This window comes from Orycteropus afer, unplaced genomic scaffold, assembly GCF_000298275.1.
Source record: "Orycteropus afer afer isolate SDZICR_OR568_19922 unplaced genomic scaffold, OryAfe1.0 scaffold00110, whole genome shotgun sequence".
Classification (NCBI taxonomy): domain Eukaryota; kingdom Metazoa; phylum Chordata; class Mammalia; order Tubulidentata; family Orycteropodidae; genus Orycteropus; species Orycteropus afer.
The window spans coordinates 2,365,124-2,384,000 of record NW_006921697.1 but is presented as its reverse complement, the minus strand read 5'-3'; the positions used below and the strand labels follow the sequence as shown (position 1 = coordinate 2,384,000).

General features: G+C 38.6%; 1 protein-coding gene across 1 annotated transcript in view; it reads left to right on the top strand.

Moving 5' to 3' along the window:
- The window catches only part of HTR4 (5-hydroxytryptamine receptor 4), a 164,994-nt gene that overhangs the window by 45,085 nt on the left and 101,032 nt on the right, over positions 1-18,877 (top strand). The window contains exon 4 of the mRNA XM_042781353.1: positions 7,400-7,553. Coding sequence (XP_042637287.1) covers positions 7,400-7,553 — 154 coding nt within the window. The remainder of the gene's footprint in view (positions 1-7,399; positions 7,554-18,877) is intronic.

The following is an 18,877-nucleotide window of genomic DNA, read 5'->3' as shown; positions in this document are numbered from 1 at the left end:
TTTCGACTCATAGCAATGCATCCTTGGGTTTCCCAGTTGGTATCGCTATGGAAGTAGCTTGCCTAACCTTCCTTCTGAGGACATCTCAATATAAAGAAAACAAAAATCCTCACAACTGGACCTATAAGCAGCATCACGATAAATGAAGAACAGATTGAAGTTTTCAAAGACTTCACATTGCTTGATTCTACAATTGATGTCAATGGAAGCAGCAGTCAGGACATCAGACAACGTATAGCATTGGACAGATCAGCTGCCAAGGTCTTCCTTCAGGTGCTGAGGAACAAAGATAACTCCTTGAAGACTAAGGTGAGCCTGACACAAGCCATGATATTTTCAGTCACCTTATATGCATGTGAGAGCTGGACAATGAATAAGAAAGACCAAAGACGAATTGATTCTTTTGAGTTGGGGTGCTGGCGAAGAATGCTGAGAGTACCATGGACTGCTAAAAGAACTAACAAATCTGTCCTGAAGGAAGTACAGCTGGAATGCTCCTTGGAAGCGAGAATGGCCAGACTTCATCTCACCTACTTTGGTCGTGTTATCAGAAGGGACCATTCCCTGGAGAAGGATGTCATGCTTGGCAAGGTGGAGGGTCAATGAAAGAAGGGAAGGCCCTCAACAAGATGGGTTGACACAGTGCCTGAAGCAATGGGCTCAAGTATAGCAGGGATCAAGGAGCTGGCATGGGACTGGGTGCTGTTTCACTCTGCTGTGCATAGGGTCACCATGAGTCAGAGACAACTCAATGGCACCTAACAATAACATGAACACAACACTGATTCCATTGAATTGGGAGTTAAAATACCATCTGGCTGCTTTGAATCAACAGGCAAAGAAGGAGTTACTGTATTGGCTGGTATGAATGATCCTGATTACCAAGAGAAAATTAGATTGATATAACCTAATGGAGGTAAAGTATTTTCAGTTGCCTCATATGTGCATGAAAGCTGAACAATGAATAAGGAAGACTGAAGACAATTAAAGCTTTTGAATTATGGTATTGTTGAAGAATGTTGAATAATACCATGGGCTGCCAGAAGTACAAACAAATCTGTCTTGGAAGAAGTAGAGCCAGAATACTCCTTAGAAGTGAGGATGGTGAGACTTCATCTCACGCACTTTGAACATGTTGTCAACATGGACCTGTTCCTGGAGAAGGACCATGCTTAGTAAAGTAGAGGGTCAACAAAAAAGAGAAAGAGCCTTCAGTGGGCTCAAACAGTAATGACTGTGAGGATGGTAGGATGAGATGGTATTTTGTTCTGTTTTTCATAGGGTCTTTATGAACCAGAACTGACTTAATAGCACCTAACAATAACAACAAATGGAAGTGAAGAAGAGTATGTCTGGAATATAAAAGATCCCTTATAGTGTCTCTTAGTATCACCATGCCCTGTGTTTAAAGTCAATTAAACTATAATTAACTACAGCAACCCAGTTCCAATATGACTACTAATGACCCAGACCTTCAAGAATGAAGATTTAGATCACCCCATGGCAAAGAACCATGACCAGCTGAGGTACTTGCTGAGGGCAAACAATATGAAATAGGAAGGCAGTTCTACCTATCAACTTTGATCACATGACCACTTGCAGAAACAAGGATTGCAATTGTTTTGAGTATTTTTTTCTTATTTTGTTATACATGTATGTATATGTGTGATGTGTGTGTATGTGTGTATATATATATTTGTTGTTGTTATGTGCCATTGAGTCGGACCCAACTCATGGCGACCCCTTCTTGGGTTGCCGAGGCAGTATCACTATGTATCTTAATTTTCTTCTCTCCCTTATTTCATTATTCATTATAAAATATAACACATAAATGGGACCAGTGTGTTTTTGATTATACACATTAGTTTTATCATGTTAGACACAAGTATAACTTTTTCTTTATTTATAGATTACATGTGACTTAAGGAAGCATGTACAGATGCCAAGTAGAGAATGTTAATGTTATATGTCAACTTGGCTAGGCTGTTATTCTCAGTAGTTTAGCAGCCAATGGACTGATTGCTCTTCTGTAATGTAGTGTAATGCAATGATATCCATGATGAGATCTAATATAATGTAATTATCTCCATGATGAGCTCTTCTGTGGGCACCCAATCAGTTGAAAGGGGTGGTTCTTTAGGAGCATGGCCTGCCTCCAAAATATAAATGGATATTCCAGTAAGGTTTTTTGGCTCACTCTGGATGCTGCATCCAACTCACCATCATCTGACCTTCAGTTCTTAGGACTTAAGCCAGAAGCCTGCCATATTATCATCCACCAATCTTAGGATTCTGCAGCTTCCACAACCTGTGAGCCAGTGGCCTGCCATCTTACTTGCTGATCTTGAATCCATCAGCCTTTAAAACTGGTGAGCTAGCAGCCTGCCATCTGACCTACTGATCTTGGTTTTGTTAGCACAGGTAGCTGCATGAGTCAGGAGAAGCTTCCAACCTGACATCTGATATCTGACACACAGACTTGGGACTTCCCAACCTCTACAAGTGTGTGAGCCATTTTCTTGAAATAAGTACATATATATACGTGTGTGCTTGTGTATGTGTGTATGTATATGTGTATATTTATACATATATATATATATATATATGTATAATCTTCACTAGTTTGCTTCTCTAGAGAAAGCAGCCAATAACAGAGGGGATTTTGGGGTTTCATGATTGATTTTGAATTCCCTTCAAATTTTAAGAATAAGTATTGCTATGGTTTGACATTATTTTTCTAACATAGGTTTAAAATAAATCTCTTGGGTAATTGAGAGAAGGAGTAAAGAGAACTGGTAGCAATGAAGTTAAAGGCCTGCACTTGAGCCAGTCTCCCTGGGTGAGATGCCAGCTCCAGCTCTAACTCCCTCTTGGACTCTGGGCAAGTTTCTGACCCTTTGTATTCTGTTTGTTCACCTGTGAAATTAGTGCACTTATAATTTGTCTGAAAAGCAATTATGAGGATTAAATGAAATAATACAGTAAAGCTTTGGGAAAGTAAGTAAGTAATAGCTATTATTATGAACAAAGCAACTGTGCTTCGCCTAACCTACAAAGAACTTGAAAATTTAACTAGCTATCCCTACCTAATAGTCCTGTATGTGTATTAAGGGGAAAGCCCACGATAGGACTTTTTTTCACAAAAATTGTTAACAGGAACAATATAAGCCTAATATAGGAATTACAAAAGAACTACCACAGATAAAAATTATCAGATTTCTGTCTAGTTGTCCTTTTTACACCAGCAAATATTAGAATTGTAAGGGAAACCCTTGTACTCAATTAACACTGGTGAACTAAATTGATACGAATCCTTTTACTCAGTGATGCTTATGTTTTCCTCTTTAGTTTAGATTCTTGAGTACAGTTTTCAAGAAGGAGTTTATTTTACTAGATTCTTTGCTTAAAGTTAGAGCTGTTGTCTCAGGAGTTCCAAGACCTTGGTAAGAATCTTGGGTCTATGGTGTCAATTTGAGTTCCACATAAGAACCCTATATACTCTACTTCATAATTTTTAAGAGTAAAACTGGGTTTATCATAAAGCAGAGATTGAAAAAATATAGAGAGATTACAGATTTAAACAAAACACATATTATTATTGTTAATTGTTGTAGTGTCAGTTACAACTCATGGTGACCCTGTGTATGCAGAGTGGAACCGCCCCATATGGTTTTTTTCTTTCAGAAGCAGACTATCAGGTCTATCTTCCAAAGCACCTCTGGGTGGGTTTGAACTGTCAACCTTTGGCTAGTAGTCAAGTGCTTAACTGTTTTCAGTACCCATTAGGTAATTATCTTATTCATTCTTACCTATCTGCCACTCAAAATTTAACCAAATTGATTCAAATTCAAATTAAAGTAAAATAAAACCTTTTTCCTTTATTTATTATTAATTTATTAAATATGAAATAAAGACATTTTCCCAGCATTGCCCAATCACCCTAGATCTTGTAAGAGCAGCTTTCTATAGCTGTCTGTGCTAGGGACTGCTGAACTGTTTTACCTTTGACCCCTATGGAATGAGCTACCCAATCAACTTTGGCACTCGTTTTCCTGGGGCATTGGCTGTTTATGTAAAATGTGTTGAGATTAGTAAAATGTGTATTACATCCACAATACGCCCTGAGTGTTTGGTATCAAAATGAAACTTGATACCATTACTTATTTCTCTGTAGCAGCAGCTTCTGATGACCTGACATAATGTAAATGGAAGCACAGAACATTTGGACAGCAGAATTTGGAAAATTTTATTGTCCACAAGATGATCATCCTTCCATGGGAGACTGATAATATTTCTAGCAAAGCTAAACTTAGAAAGAGAGACTTTTAGAATAATGTTGTGAGCACCAATATGAACATATCTTCTAAAGTCCCTTTCTATCTCTTTTCTTCCCACCATAACCCTCTAAATATCCACATCCATCTGTAGAAGTGTAAACACCCTTTTCAGGCAAAACATCCTACTTCCTCAGATTTACTTTTCATCCCGCAAGATATGAAATCCTGGGTTGTCTTTCTGAACTTTTGGGTTTCTGTGACATTGAAGATCCAGTCAAAATTCTTAAACACCTGGTTCCAAATTTCAAAAATCACTTACCCAACAAAGACAAGACAGGGTCTATTCTTCACCTCTCCCTCTTTGGGTGGTAAATGCAGGGGCACTATAACTTGAGGCATGATCTGGAGGTACTTTTGAATAAAGCAAATGTTCTTACTTAGAATAAAGTGTATCTTCAACAACCAAGGCTGCCATTCATGCCATTTTGACTGCTTTGTGAAAGACGGGATATTTTGAATGCAAGCAAAAGAACTTGCCTCTGGTCAACTTAAGAAAAAACACAAATCTATTGGAAAGATATGTGGTTACTTATTTAGTTGAAGGAACAATTCAAGAACAAAAATCTGAAGGGGCAAGAACATGGCTCCCCAAAGATCCAGGGATCTGAGGCTGGTCTCCAGCTCTGCCAAGATGCTATTGCTGGAATAAAGAGAACTTCAAAAACTTTCCCATCTTTGTATCACTCTGCATGACACTCAATCACAGGAGAAACTCTGATTGGGCCACTCCTTGAATAGAAAAGGCAGAGTGCTTTCACTTTCTTTCCCTAAAACACTGCAAGAGTAGAGGGATATAGTTTCCCAGTAGGGGTTGGGATGGTATTACCAAGAGAAAGGAGGAAGGATGCTAAATGGACAAAATCAAATGTCCCATCTTGGTCTTGTAGCAAAAAATGAGAAAGGAAGAAAAATTTGGAGCATTAACTCCATGTCATACTCACCAAAACCTATATAAAATGTGTCTTATAAAATTCAAAAGCATGGAGCGAGTTACAGCTTAGCATGGTTCTTTCCATTACCGAGTTGTTTTTAGTTAGATTTTGCTACTATGTTGCCTTTATACATAGAGAAAATAAGGCCTTCTCTTTATTCTTTGATCTGTCATTCCTTGCATTCTGGTTCATATTAGCACCTTCACTGGGCTCTCCAGACACAGGAAGCTTCCTGGCACAGTGTGATCATCATCCCCTTGCTATCTAGGTTGGGAGAGTATAATTCTCCCTTCCCAGCTCCCAAGCCATCCACTTATACTCCAATGCTGGTCTCTCCTTCTCATTCCACCCTCTCTCCCAACTCATCCTACTACCACCACCTCTTTAAAAAATATAGCCATTGTTATATTAATTATGCTTTGAATTAAGAAAAGAAAAGAAGAGGTGGAAAAAATTAACAAAGTGAAACTGCATAAAATGAGGGGTATAAGGGGGTGGATCATCATGAAATAATACAAAATCCTCAAAAATAGATTTAGCCTTCACTCTCTCTTTCTGCACTTTTTTTTTTTTTTTTTTTTTGACTCTTCCAATGACAAATAGCTGATAGACTTACTGCAGTATTTTGCACCTCGTCAAATTTCATGACATGCTGGGCCTTGAGTTGGTGACATCCAAGGCTAGAATAACATGCTGAAGAAGTCTAGGGATTAAAGGTTAGACTACTGAGTGGGAAAGGTTGAAGGGGAAGGACCCAGAAGTGGGAGTAGGATAAAGTTAATGCTAGGCAGAACATGGACTCAAAAAAGGGTGAGCAGTGCATCCCATGAAGACAGTCAGATTTAGATAAATGGGGGTGTCCCTACCAGCCGATAGGAAAAGATGGAACAAGATATACTTGAAATTTTACATTCTTTGCATCAGAGAAAGCAGAAGTGGAACCTCTAGCACAAGGCACATCTATGGGGATTCAGAAATGATAAGAAAGGGCTCTGAAACAGAGAAGAGGTTTTTATGTTCAGTATGCATCTGAATCTGCTGAGGGGTTGGACATGTCAGCCAGGCAGGATGGGCTAGGTTATGCTGCAGCAACAAACAGCCTTTCAATGACCTGTGTTCATTATGGGTCAGTTGAGGATTCTGCTCCACTCATCCTTACCCTGAAATAAAGGCTGATGGAGCAGACAAAGTCTTGAACATTTCCTGGCACTGTGACTGAGGGGAAAAGTAACACATGTCAATACTGTTCATAATTCATTGGCCGGAGACAGTCTCTTGGCCCTAACCAACCACAAGGAGGCCAAGAAGTACATGCACCTGGAAAGGTGGTGGTGGGGGAAGGGACTTAGCATACATAGCAACAGCAGTAATGCTTGTCAAAATGCAAACTCTAGATTCCTTTTCAAAAGGTTCTGACTCATGAGCCATCGATCCTGGGAATCTGCATTTTAAATAGATCACCTCATGTGAATCTGATGTAGGAAAGTTTATTGGACCCATAATTTAAGGAATACTATCTTACAACACTATCTCAGTATAGATGAGTGATCAAGAGGAAGGGGACAGATCAGAGATTTAGATGTCAGAGCTGGGGTATCCAACCAAACCTGGGTCACCTCATGTTGGAAACAGTTATCAAAGAAGACCACAAGGCAACTGGACTCTGAGATCTAGAGGGCTGGACAAAATACTTTAAAATGCTCAGGCCCTTAGATATGCATTGAATTTCTCCAGATACTGAGAGAAGGGGAGTGTGGACAGACTCCAGGCAATGATGATTAGATATGACCTGAAGTATACATTTATATTAGCAGAAACTTATTGTCCAGTATACATGTTTTATTGTATAATCACATTTTTCTTTTCTCTGTTCTTTTCTTGCTTCTCTCTCCCATCTTCAACTGCCCACTCTCCACTTTTTCTCCATTATTCTCTCTTTTCTTCCTTCCTCATTTGTATTCTCTGCTTCCCCCCTCCAATTCTTCTCATGTCCCTCAATATTTCCCCTTCTTTGTCACCCTTCTCCATTCGTTTCCTTCTCCCCTGTTTTCTGTCATCTATTATTGTTCCCTTCCTATCTATCCCATTTTTTGTTACCCACTGCACCCACTCCTTCTATTCTCTCTCCAGGTATTATGCTATCTGCTGCCAGCCTTTGGTGTATAGGAACAAGATGACCCCTCTGCGCATCGCACTAATGCTGGGAGGCTGCTGGGTCATTCCCATGTTTATCTCTTTTCTCCCTATAATGCAAGGCTGGAATAACATTGGCATAATTGATTTGGTGAGTACCCACACAGTGCCCACTGGTTTACACTAAGACCACCTTTTTGCTTGTGATTATAAATATGTGAACAACATCATGTGGGGTAGATATTTCTAAGAAAGATGCTGATAGTTTAGCTACTACCAGCAAAAATAGACAAGAAACAAAACAATACACAATAAACAAGACAACAATAAACAAGAAGCTAATATTTATGAATACTTACTATATGCCAGAAAGTACACCAAATACTTTCTATATAACCCTAACGGCATCCTTTTGGGAAAAGTATAATTATTTTCCAATTTTGCACATGAGAAATGCAATCTAAGCCAGGCTGAAAAAGGTTGAGTCACTCAACCGACATTGATGTCGGAAAGGTAGAAATAGCAGAACAGCTGTTCAAATCTTGACAGTTGGACTCCAGAGTTGGGCCTGAGAGAAGTGATGTGCTTCAAGAGGCCTTCATCCCAGTTCATAAGGAGAATATGTGAGGTCTGCAGTGACCCAGAGAATATATGTTACATGTGTGGAGGTTACTAGGGAATGAAGAGAGCCCTGGCCCAGGAGTCATTGGAACTGGGTCCCAAGCCCAGCTGTGTCCCTGACCACTGGTCCTCTGTGGAGAAGAGTGTCTGCTAAGAAAAGGACCTGTGGCACATATGCCAGGTAATTGCCAATCCTTGTCTAGATGATCTTTAATAGTCCCTCCAGCTCAGACATACTATGTTTGTAATACCAAACTTGTAATGAAGATCAGAAGCTGTGGTCTGGATTCATTAGTGTAGATTTATTCTCTAAGGAAGGAGTCCTTAGCTGGCACAAATAATTAAGGCAGCTCAGCTGCTAACCAAAAAGTTGGTGGCTCAAATCAACCCTGAGATGCATTAGAAGAAATGTTTGATGATCTACTTCTGAAAGATCATAGCCATTGAAAGCCCTACGGAGGATAGTTTTACATTGACCCACATGGGGTTGCCATAAGTTGGAACTGACTCAACAGAAAATAATTTGGTTTATTCCCTGAGGAAGTTGTCAGGAAATCACTTTAAAATCGATCCCAGGATCCACGTAGATATAGAAAAGGGAATGGAAGGAGAGATTGAAAGCAAGCTCTGGCCCAACAGGACCAACTGAACGGGAGCTACCTCTTTCTCTCTACACTTCATCCCTAGTTCCTAGTCCCTAATCCCTATTATTTTATTGTGTGCCATGAAGTTGGTTCCAACTCCTAGCAATTTTATAGGACAGAGTAGAACTGCCCCACAGAGTTTCCTAGGGCATAATCTTTATGGGAGCAGATTGCCAGGTCTTTTCTTCTATGAAGCAGCTAGCTGATAGTTTCAAACCACTTTCACTTAGCAGCTGAGAGTTTAACCACTGCATCACCAGGCCTGCCTCATTCCTTGTCCCAGAAAAGGATGTCCAAACTAAGACCTGGGTCAGGGTTAGTATGTGGTATGTCAGAACATAAGTTCCTCAGACTTCTGAAAGAAATGCCAGGGGCAAGGAGTGAAGAAGCAGAGGGTCTGTACAAGGAAAGCCATAAGGCTATTCTCTTCTTTAAAATGCTCAATTCTATCATTCTTAGAGGAAATGCAATCTAAGTTTCAAAGAACCTATAGAAGAAGAAGAAGAAGAATAGCCAATAAATGTTGAGCACTTACTGTGTACTGAGAACCATGTTAATCATTAGTCCTGTGAACCTTATTCAGACCTTACAGCAACCATATGCAATGGTTCTTATTACTGTCTTCATTGTCTAGATAAGAAACCTACTCCAAGGATCACAGCAGTTAAGCAAACAGCACACTGGTATAGAGCAGTAGTGCCTGTATTTGAGCCCAGGCTTACTGGACTTCAAGGTCTATGTGCTTAATTTTTGTGCTAAATTTAACAGTGAATATCTTTGGAAGGATAAGATTTTGTGAATTGGAAACTTTTGATGAAGGCTCAGACTCCCACCTTCTGACATAGAATTTCTAAGGTAAATAACCTGAGAGATTTTTGTTTATTTAAAAGAGATAGGGGTATCCCTTATCTGCATGGAACATCCCCTATCTATGGGACATCTGCTTACTATTAGCATGCCTAATATTTACTCTATGGTGTTGCAAGTGCATTTTATATCTAGTTGCTCATTTGCACTTGAATATACCTAGAGAGAAGCTAGCACAGCCCACATGTTACCAATACATATATACCTAAGCATATGTAAACCTGCACACACATGCAAATATAGATAACACACAGGGCAGGAACCTACTCCAAGGACCCTCGTGTTTTCCTCAATGGAATCACTTGTATCTTAAAGCTAAGCTATCTAGAAATAAAGGAGCCCTAGTGGGACAGTGGTTAAGTGCTTGGCTGCTAACCAAAAGATTAGTGGTTCAAACCCACCAGTTGCTCCATAGGAGAAAGATGTAGCAATGTGCTTCCTTAAAGATTTATAGCCTTGGGAACCCTGTGAGGCAGTTCCATTCTGTCCTATAGGAGTTCTGACTTGGAATCAACTTGATGGCAGTGGATTTTTGATTTGCTAGAAAAGAATTTCTCCTGCATCCACAGAGTTTACAAATCAGTAACCACACCAACCAACTGTAGGGTTATTAACATAATTTGAAAGGAACACCCTCAAAATTCAGAGCATGTTCATATAACTTCTTTCTCTAAGAAAAATAAACCTTGAGAGATGAAAGAAATCTTTAAAACCTTTTCTTTAGATTCCACCTAGATGGAAAATGTATAGCTTTTCTTTCTTTGAAAGAAAATCAATTGACTCAAAATTGGCTCTTTCAGTTCCTACAGGAAGTCCTCCTGACTTTTCAAAGCTAGGAAGTTTTACATCTCTTGTACCACTTCCTGATCTGTGTTTCAGTTGTCTATTCATCCCTGGTCAATAGAAATGGAAGAGGAGCTGTAAGTGGAAGCCACATATAGAATTTTTAATTTTCTACAAGTCACATTTAAAACCTGAGAACAAACATGTGAGCTTAATTTTAGTATGTTTATTTAACTCAATATATCCAAAATAACATCATTTCAATGTGTAATCAATACAAAAATGATTAATAAGATAGTTTACATTCTTAGTGTAGTACTAAGTCCGCAAAATCTGCTGTGTAGTTTACACTAACAGCACATCTCAATTTACTACAAATTTCAAGTGTTCAGCAGCCACACATGACCGGTGACTACTGTATTGGACAGCACAGCACTAGATTCTCAACTAAACTCTGCACTCCAAGCAGACATGGCTTTGATCCCCAGATTCTAACACATTTGCTGGCTCATAGTAGCTTCCTAATAAACCTTTTTAAGTGAATGCAAAAGATTCTGGAGAGTAGCAGGGCAAGCTCAAGTTCTTGAAGCAATCTGTGATGAAAACACAGATATCCATCTTCCCTCTCTCTCTGTCATCCAGCAGAATGAGCCTGTACCAACTTGAAAACTGAAAATTTAAAACATTTTTAGGAAATGGCAGAAATATAATGTATTCTTCTCTTAAATTTATTTCTAAATGTATACTATAATAATCCCTTTTATTCATAAAAGAGTTTAAATTTTAAAAAATACTTCTAAAAGCATTATGCCATTATATCTATCATTTTCTTCTAATAACATCTCCATAAAGATAGGCAAAGAGAAGAGGCTCTCTGTGACCATTTTACAGCTGAGGAAACTAAGGTACAAAGAGGTTATGCCATTTGCCTAGAGTTTTGTTATTTTTTTAAATTAGGTCTCAAATGCTAGGGTTTTGTTATCCTTGTCACTTGAATAATTTATTTCAAAAGGTTTTCAGGGTAAGAAATTCAAACAGAGCAAACAAATAATACAATGAAAATTATATTAGAGCTTTCACCCTAGATCACCAATCCTCTTTCATAAGGCAACTTCTGTTAACCCTTTTTCCTATGTCCTAAAGTGGTGCAGGCACATACAAACATACATAAATAAGTGTGGGTGTGGGTTTATACACATACACACACATGTATTATGTTTGTAATAGACGTGTATGTATGCACACATACATGTATATTTGTATGTCTATATTGACACACCAGAAGACATACTATATACATGTTTTACACCCTGCTTTTTTCATATCTTAGAGATGTGTAACCATGCATATAGAGGTACTGCATTTTTTCAAAATTGGTGCATTATTTCAATAATGATGATAATCCATAATTTGTTTAACCATTCCCTAATGATGGCCATTTGGAGGAGCTCTGGTGGTGTGCTGGTTAAGGCAGTTGGTTGCTAACCAGAAGGTTCAAACCCACTAGCTGCTCTGTGGGAAAAAGATGAGGCAGTTTGCTTCTGTAAAGATCTACAGCCTTGGGAACCCAATGGGGAAGTTCTTCTTTGTACTATTGGGTTGCTATGAGCTGGAATCAACTCCATGGCAGTGTTCTTTTTTGTTTGTTTGATTGATGGCTATTTTCATTTCTTTGCTTTTCTGAACAGTACTGCAGTGAATATCCTCGACTTTACATACACCTGTACCAGTATATTTTTAGAATAAATTCCTAAGCAGGGGATTACTAAGACAAAGAGTATGTGAATTTAATTTTTTTGTAGGTTTTTCCAAATGGTTCTTTCGGCAGTTTGTTCCAATTCACACTCCAACAGTTGTGTATGACAGCCTGTGTATCCTCACACAAACACCCAAAGCAGGAGCTTTGACTCCTAGTCCAGTCCTCCTTTCAGTCCCTGGAAGTTGTGCTTTTGACATATCTTTCGCTTTCATTCCCCAACACCACAGACCCACCTATGTCCTACATTCACAGATGCTTCCCTCTGTACGCACACATTTACTTCCTTCTGTATGTAGTTGATCACCACTTCCCTTCATTCATGCAATTTTTTTCCCTTTTATCATTTCCTTTTCCAAAACCACTGCTTTAGCCCAGGTAGAGCGTCTCATGACCAAGTTTCTGCACCATGTGCCCTACATACAACCAATTTACACACTATTTTATAACTATGTTTCTAAATCTAGACTCTGGTTAATAACATCATTATCAGTTTTCCATCATCACTGTGTGTTAAATGCTTCATATATTTTAATCTCATGTAATCAAAACAGTATTGCCATGCTTAATATTCCTTTTACAGAGTAAGTCTTTTTTAATGTAAAAAGAAAAAAAAATTAAGCTACAAATTGCCTGCTCACTTTATTTATTTATTCATTCCAGAAAGAGTAATTGAATGTCTACTGTTTCTAGGCCCATGAGAAATCAGTAGTGAAAAATTTCCAGCTCTTCTGGTACTCAAAATATGTTGTTGTAAACCTCAATATACTTCTGGTGTAAAATTTTACAAATAATAATAGACAGGGTGAAAAGATAGGAAGGAAAATGTTATTTTAGATGTGAAATTCACCTCCTTTGATAAGATGATGCTAGAGCATAATCCTGCAGAAAAGAAAGCAGGAAAAAGTGTTCCAGGCCAAAGGTGTAATAAATGCAAAGACCCTGAGGAGGGAGAATGCTTGCCAAGCTCAGGGCACGGTTTAGCAGCTTATGAAGGACTTTGAGCAAGGGAGGAAATGATAAGAGCAGTGAAGGAAGAGGTAGATTATGGTGTTCACTCTAAGTGATAGCGAAAGTGACATTATCTGGCCTATGTGTTCAAAGGATCATTTTAGCTAAGATCAGACATGCCTGTACAATGGCAGGAGTGGAAATAGGGAAAATATTTAAGAAAGAATTGAAGTAGTTCTGGCAAGTGATGATGGTAACTAGGATTAAGGATGATAGTAATTTGAGGTGGTGAGATGTTGTCATATTTCATGTATTCTTTCACTCTGTAATTATTTATTGGACACTGTGTTCCAGGAGGAGCTCTGGTAGCATAATGCCTAAGGCACTTGATTGCTAACCAGAAGTCTGGCGGTTCAAAGCCACCTGCCACTCCTCAGAAGGAAGGTTGGGCAATCTACTTCCATAGTGATACCACCTCGGAAACCCAAGGAGGGGTCGCTATGAGTCGGGTCCAAGTCCATGGCACATAACAACACCAACAATGTTCCAGGAGCTCTGGTAGTGTAGTGCCTAAGGCATTTGACTGCTAACCAGAAGACCCACCAGCTACTCTTCGGAAGGAAGACTGGGCAATCTACTTCCTTGAAGATTTACTGCCTCAGAAACTCAAAGGGGGTCACTATGACTCAGAATTGACTAGATGGCAATGAGGTGGTTTTTTTTTTGGGGGGGGTGTTTTTATAACTGGGTTGCTGCCATCATGTGTGTTAATCATGAGGTGGTTTTTTTTTTTTTTTTTTGATGTTCCAGGAGCTCTGGTGGTGCAGTGCTTAAAGCATTTATCTGTGAACCAAAGGTTGGTGGTTTGAACCCATCAGCTGCTGTGTGAGAAAAACATGAGGTAGTCTCCTTCCATAAGATTTACAGCCTTGGAAACTCTATGAGGCAGTTCTTCTCTGTCCTATAGGTTTGCTATGAGTTGGCATCAACGTGATGGTAGTGGGTTTGGGTTTTTTGTTATTTATATTCCAAGTCTTCAGGATACTTGTTGAACAAAACAGATAAAGATTCCTACCTTTGTAAAATTTGTATTTCAGTAAGGAGAGGTATACAATAAGTGATTTGATAAAAGTAAGTAGATTATATAAGGTATTAGGAGATGATAAGTGTTATGGAAAAAAACATGTGGATAAGGAGAACATTGTAGTATTACATAGGATGTGCAGATTAGGCCTCATTGAGAAGGTGACATCTTTAAGAGGTGAGTGAGTTAGCCTTGTGGATAACTTGGGGAAGAATATACCAGGCAGAGGAACAAAACTAGCACAAAGGCCCCCAGACAAACTGTGCCTGACACATCAGGGACGCTCTGTGACTGCTGCAAAGTAAATAAACCAAACCAAACTCACTGCCCTTGAGTAGGATCCGACTCTTAACAGGACCTCTCTGGGTTTCCAAGGCAGTATCATACTCCTTCCGAGGAGTGGCTGGTATGTTTGAACAGCCAGCCTTCTGGTTAGCCATCAAATGCCTTAGGCACTAGGCTACCAGAGCTCCAATAAGCAGTGAGAAATCAGGAGAGAAATTAAAAAGAATAAAAGGGGAAGGCAATGTCGGACCTTGTAGGCTGTTTTAAGAACATTAACTTTTACTCTGAATGAAAAGAGGAGCCATTCCAAGATTTTGAGTAAAAGAGTGACATAACCTAATTGATATTTTAAAAGCATTTTTCTGGATGCTCTGTTAAAAAAATATAGTAGGGAGCAAGAGAAGAAGCAGAGTTTATCTAGGAGGCTATTGAAGATGACAGTACTCCAACAGTAGTAGTAACAAAAAGGATTTTGAGAAATACTTGGGATATATTCTAAAGATTTAATAAGGATTCTTTTGAAAGATTGGAAAAGGAGTGTGAGACTAGAGGCTGAGTCTAATATAACTGAAAGGATTTTTGTTTGAGCAACCAGATAACTGGAGGGAGTGACCATCAGTCCAGATAAGAAAGGCTGTGGTTGGGATGGTGTTTGTTGCTGGGGAGAGTCAAAAGCTCACTTTGGACACCATAAATTTGAGTTGCCTATTGGATATGCAAATGGAAGTGTTGAGAGAACAGCTTGATGGCAAGTTCTGGAGTTCCTGGGAAGTCCTGGCTAGGTGGCACAACCAGTGTGCTCAACCTGAAGTTTGGCAGTTCAAACCCATCCAGCAGCACTGCAGAGGAAAAGCCCTTGATGATCTACTTCCATTAAGATTACAACCAAGAAATTCCTATGGAGAAGTTCCACTCTGTGACACATGGGGTCTATGAGTCATAATCTATTCAACAGCAACTAAGAACAACAACAACAACATTAGATGTTGTTGTTGTTGTTGTTGTGTGCCGTCGAGTCAGACCCGACTCATAGCAACCCCTCCTTAGGTTTCTGAGGCAGTATCACTATGGAAGTAGATTGCCCCCTCTTCCTTCCGAAAAGTGGCTGGTGGGTTTGAATCGCCAGCCTTTTGGTTAGCAGTCAAATGCTTTAGGCACTATGCTACCAGAGCTCCTTCAACATTAGATATGCAAGTGGAATTGTCAAGTAAGAGGCTTGATAGCAATTTCTGGAGTTTCTGGGAAGTCTTGGCTAGGAATAAATAAAAATTAGGGCATTATCAAAGATTAGGTGCCATTTGAAGCCTTATGAATGTATAACATTGCCCAAGGAATGCAGGTGTATAGAGAGGAAAAGGATCTAAGGAATGAAGGTGTCAGGATGCTAGAAAAGTGGAGACTTTAGCAATATGAGCCTAAAACCTAGCACTCAGTTTTTCCTTAAAGCATGTGCCTACTCTTAAACTAAAAGCAACTGCTGAGAGACTAAAAGCTGGACAGAGACTATAGTAGTTTTGTAATGCTGGGAATATAGAGGATTTGCCAAAGTGGAGCTCCCTGGCAAGCACCCCTATTACTTTAATTGAAACAAGTTAAATGCTGTTGTTGTTGTTATGTGCCATCAAGTCGGACCCTACTCATAGCGACCCCTCCTGGAGTTTCCAAGGCAGTATTACTACGGAAGTAGATTGCCCAACCTTCCTTCTGAGGAGTGGCTGGTGGGTTTGAACCACCAGCCTTCTGGTTAGCAGTCAAGTGCCTTAGCCACTATGCTACCAGAGCTCCCGATAATTTCATTAGAGAATACAAATCTACAAAAAAGATCAAATGGAGATTATGGAGATACTAGAATTAATAAGTATAATAAAGGAAATAAATATAGTAGATGACTTTAGTAATAGTAGATTAGTTCCAGACAAGAAGACTGAGAATTAATTTAAAGTTAGATCCAAAAAAAATTATCCAGATTGAAGCAAGGAGATATAAATGGACAGAAAATGTGTAAGAGATATATAAAACATAGAAAAGTAATCCCAAAGGAGAAGAGACAGAAAATCATATCTCTCTCATATTTGAAGAAAGTCATATATGAAGAAGCCATATTTGAAGAAATAGGCCAAGAATTTTTCGAAACAGATAAAGGCCAATAGATAAAGACTCAAGAAGTTCTGTGTAACCCTAGCAGGTTAAATAAAAAACTACTCTAGGCATTTCATAATAAAAGGGAGCTCTGGTAGCATAGTGCCTAAGGCATTTGACTGCTAACCAGAAGGCTGGCGGTTCAAACCCACCAGCCACTCCTCAGAAGGAAAGTTGGTCAATCTACATCCATAGTGCTGAAAAATAAAGACAAATATCAAAATATCAAAAGTCACTAGAGATGTCTCCATGAGTAACTGCCTCCTTGGTCATGAGACCAGAAGAACTGGATGATGCCCAACTACGATTACTGAAAATTTTGATCAAAGATACTATGGAAGAATCCTGATCAAAAGGGGGAAATGAAGAGGAGAACTTCACATTCTCATGGACTCTAGACTTTCAGGAGCCATAGAAGCTGGATGAATCCCTAAAATTATTGCTCTGGGATGATCTTTAAACCTTAAACCAATATCCTCTGAAGTCTTTCAAAACCAAACAGTATATTTTTAGTTAAAAAAAAAAAAAAAAAAAGCCTGGCTTAATCATTGTGCTCTTTTAAGAATCATCTATAGGGGATTGATGTGACAATAGCAACTCAAAAGATTAGATAAGAGCCTTAGGAGGCAGTGAATTTAGGTTATTGGGGCAGGAACACCTCAGAAAAGGAGGGTGACAATGGTGGCACAATTTGAATGTGATCAATGTCAATGAATGGTACATGTACAGCTATTGAATTGCTATACATTGTGCTGTGTATATTCTCAACAACAAAAGCTTTTTTAAAACAACTACAGCAAAAAAAAATTACATTCAACAGGAAAAAAAAAGATCCTTCCGACACTGCAAAAGAAATAGAAGCAAGAAGGCAATGGAATGACCTTTTTATAAAGATTAGGGAAACTGTTTAAATTTAGAACTGTTTCTAAACAGTTCTTTTCCCAATGAAACTATTCTTAAAAAATGAAGATGAACTAAAGACATTTTAAGATCAACAAAAACAGAAATTGTCAGTAGCAGGCGGGACCAAAAAGTCTGTTAATGGAAACTTTTTCAAGTAAAAAGAAAATGATCCTAGATGGAAGCATCAAATAGCAGGAAAGAATGTAGAGATATGATAAATATGTGGGTAAATATAAAACAATATTGATTATTTAAAACAACAACAGTAATACTGTCGTGTTTGTTTTAAAATATATGTAGAATTAAAATCTATAAAAACAACAGCATAAAATGCAGGAATGGGTCTTTGGAGCTAAGGGGTTTAAATGAAGAACCACCACACACTGACCGTACTGAGTGTTGGTGAGGATTTGGAATAAACAGAATTGTCATACTCTGGTGGTAGGAATGTAAATGGATACAATCCTTTTGCAAAATCGTTTGCAAGTTCCACTGAATTGATTCCAACTCCTCATGACCCTATTTTTGTCAGAATAGAACTATGCTCCTTAGGGTTTCCAAAGGCTGGTTTTTCAAGAGTAGATTGCCAGGCCTTTCTTTTGAAGCACCTGTAGATGGACTTGAACCTCTACCCTTTCATTTCACAGGCGAGCATGTTAACTGTTTATACACCCAGGCACTCCTGAGTATGTATTTACCTTATGATACAGCAATTTCACTCCTAAGTATGTGCCCAAGAGAAATGAGAATATATGTACACACACATGACAAAAAAAAAAAAATCTATAAGAATATTCATAATAGTTTTATGCAAAATCATAAAAAACTAAAAACAACTAAAATATCCATGAATAGTGGAATGGATAATACAATACAATGTTATACTACAATTAAAAATAATAAATTACTAGTACATGCAATTCATAGACCAGGAGGCTGTCATTTCTGCAGAACAAAGGAATACTACGTGGTTTAAAATCACGAGGGGTATGTATCCTTTTACCATACTTATTTAATCTGTATGTTGAGCAAACTATCTGAGAAGCTGGACTATATGAAGAACATGACATCAGAATTGGAAGAAGACTTACTAACAACCTGTGATATGCACTTGCTTTCTGAAAGTGAAGATGACTTGAAGTACTTACTGATGAAGATTAAAGACTGCAGTCTGCAGAATGGATTACACCTCAACAAAAAGAAAACAAAAATCCTCACAACTGGACCAATAAGGAACATCATGATAAATGGAGAAAAGATTGAAGTTGTCAGATATTTCATTTTATTTGGATGCACAATCAACATGGAAGCAGCAATCAAGAAATCAGATCTTGGGAGAGGTGGGGCAAGATGGCGGACTAGGCAGAAGGATTGCACAGACCCTCTTCAACACAGAAAAGGGAAACCAATTAACACAGACACAGAAGATAATCTTGGACCCC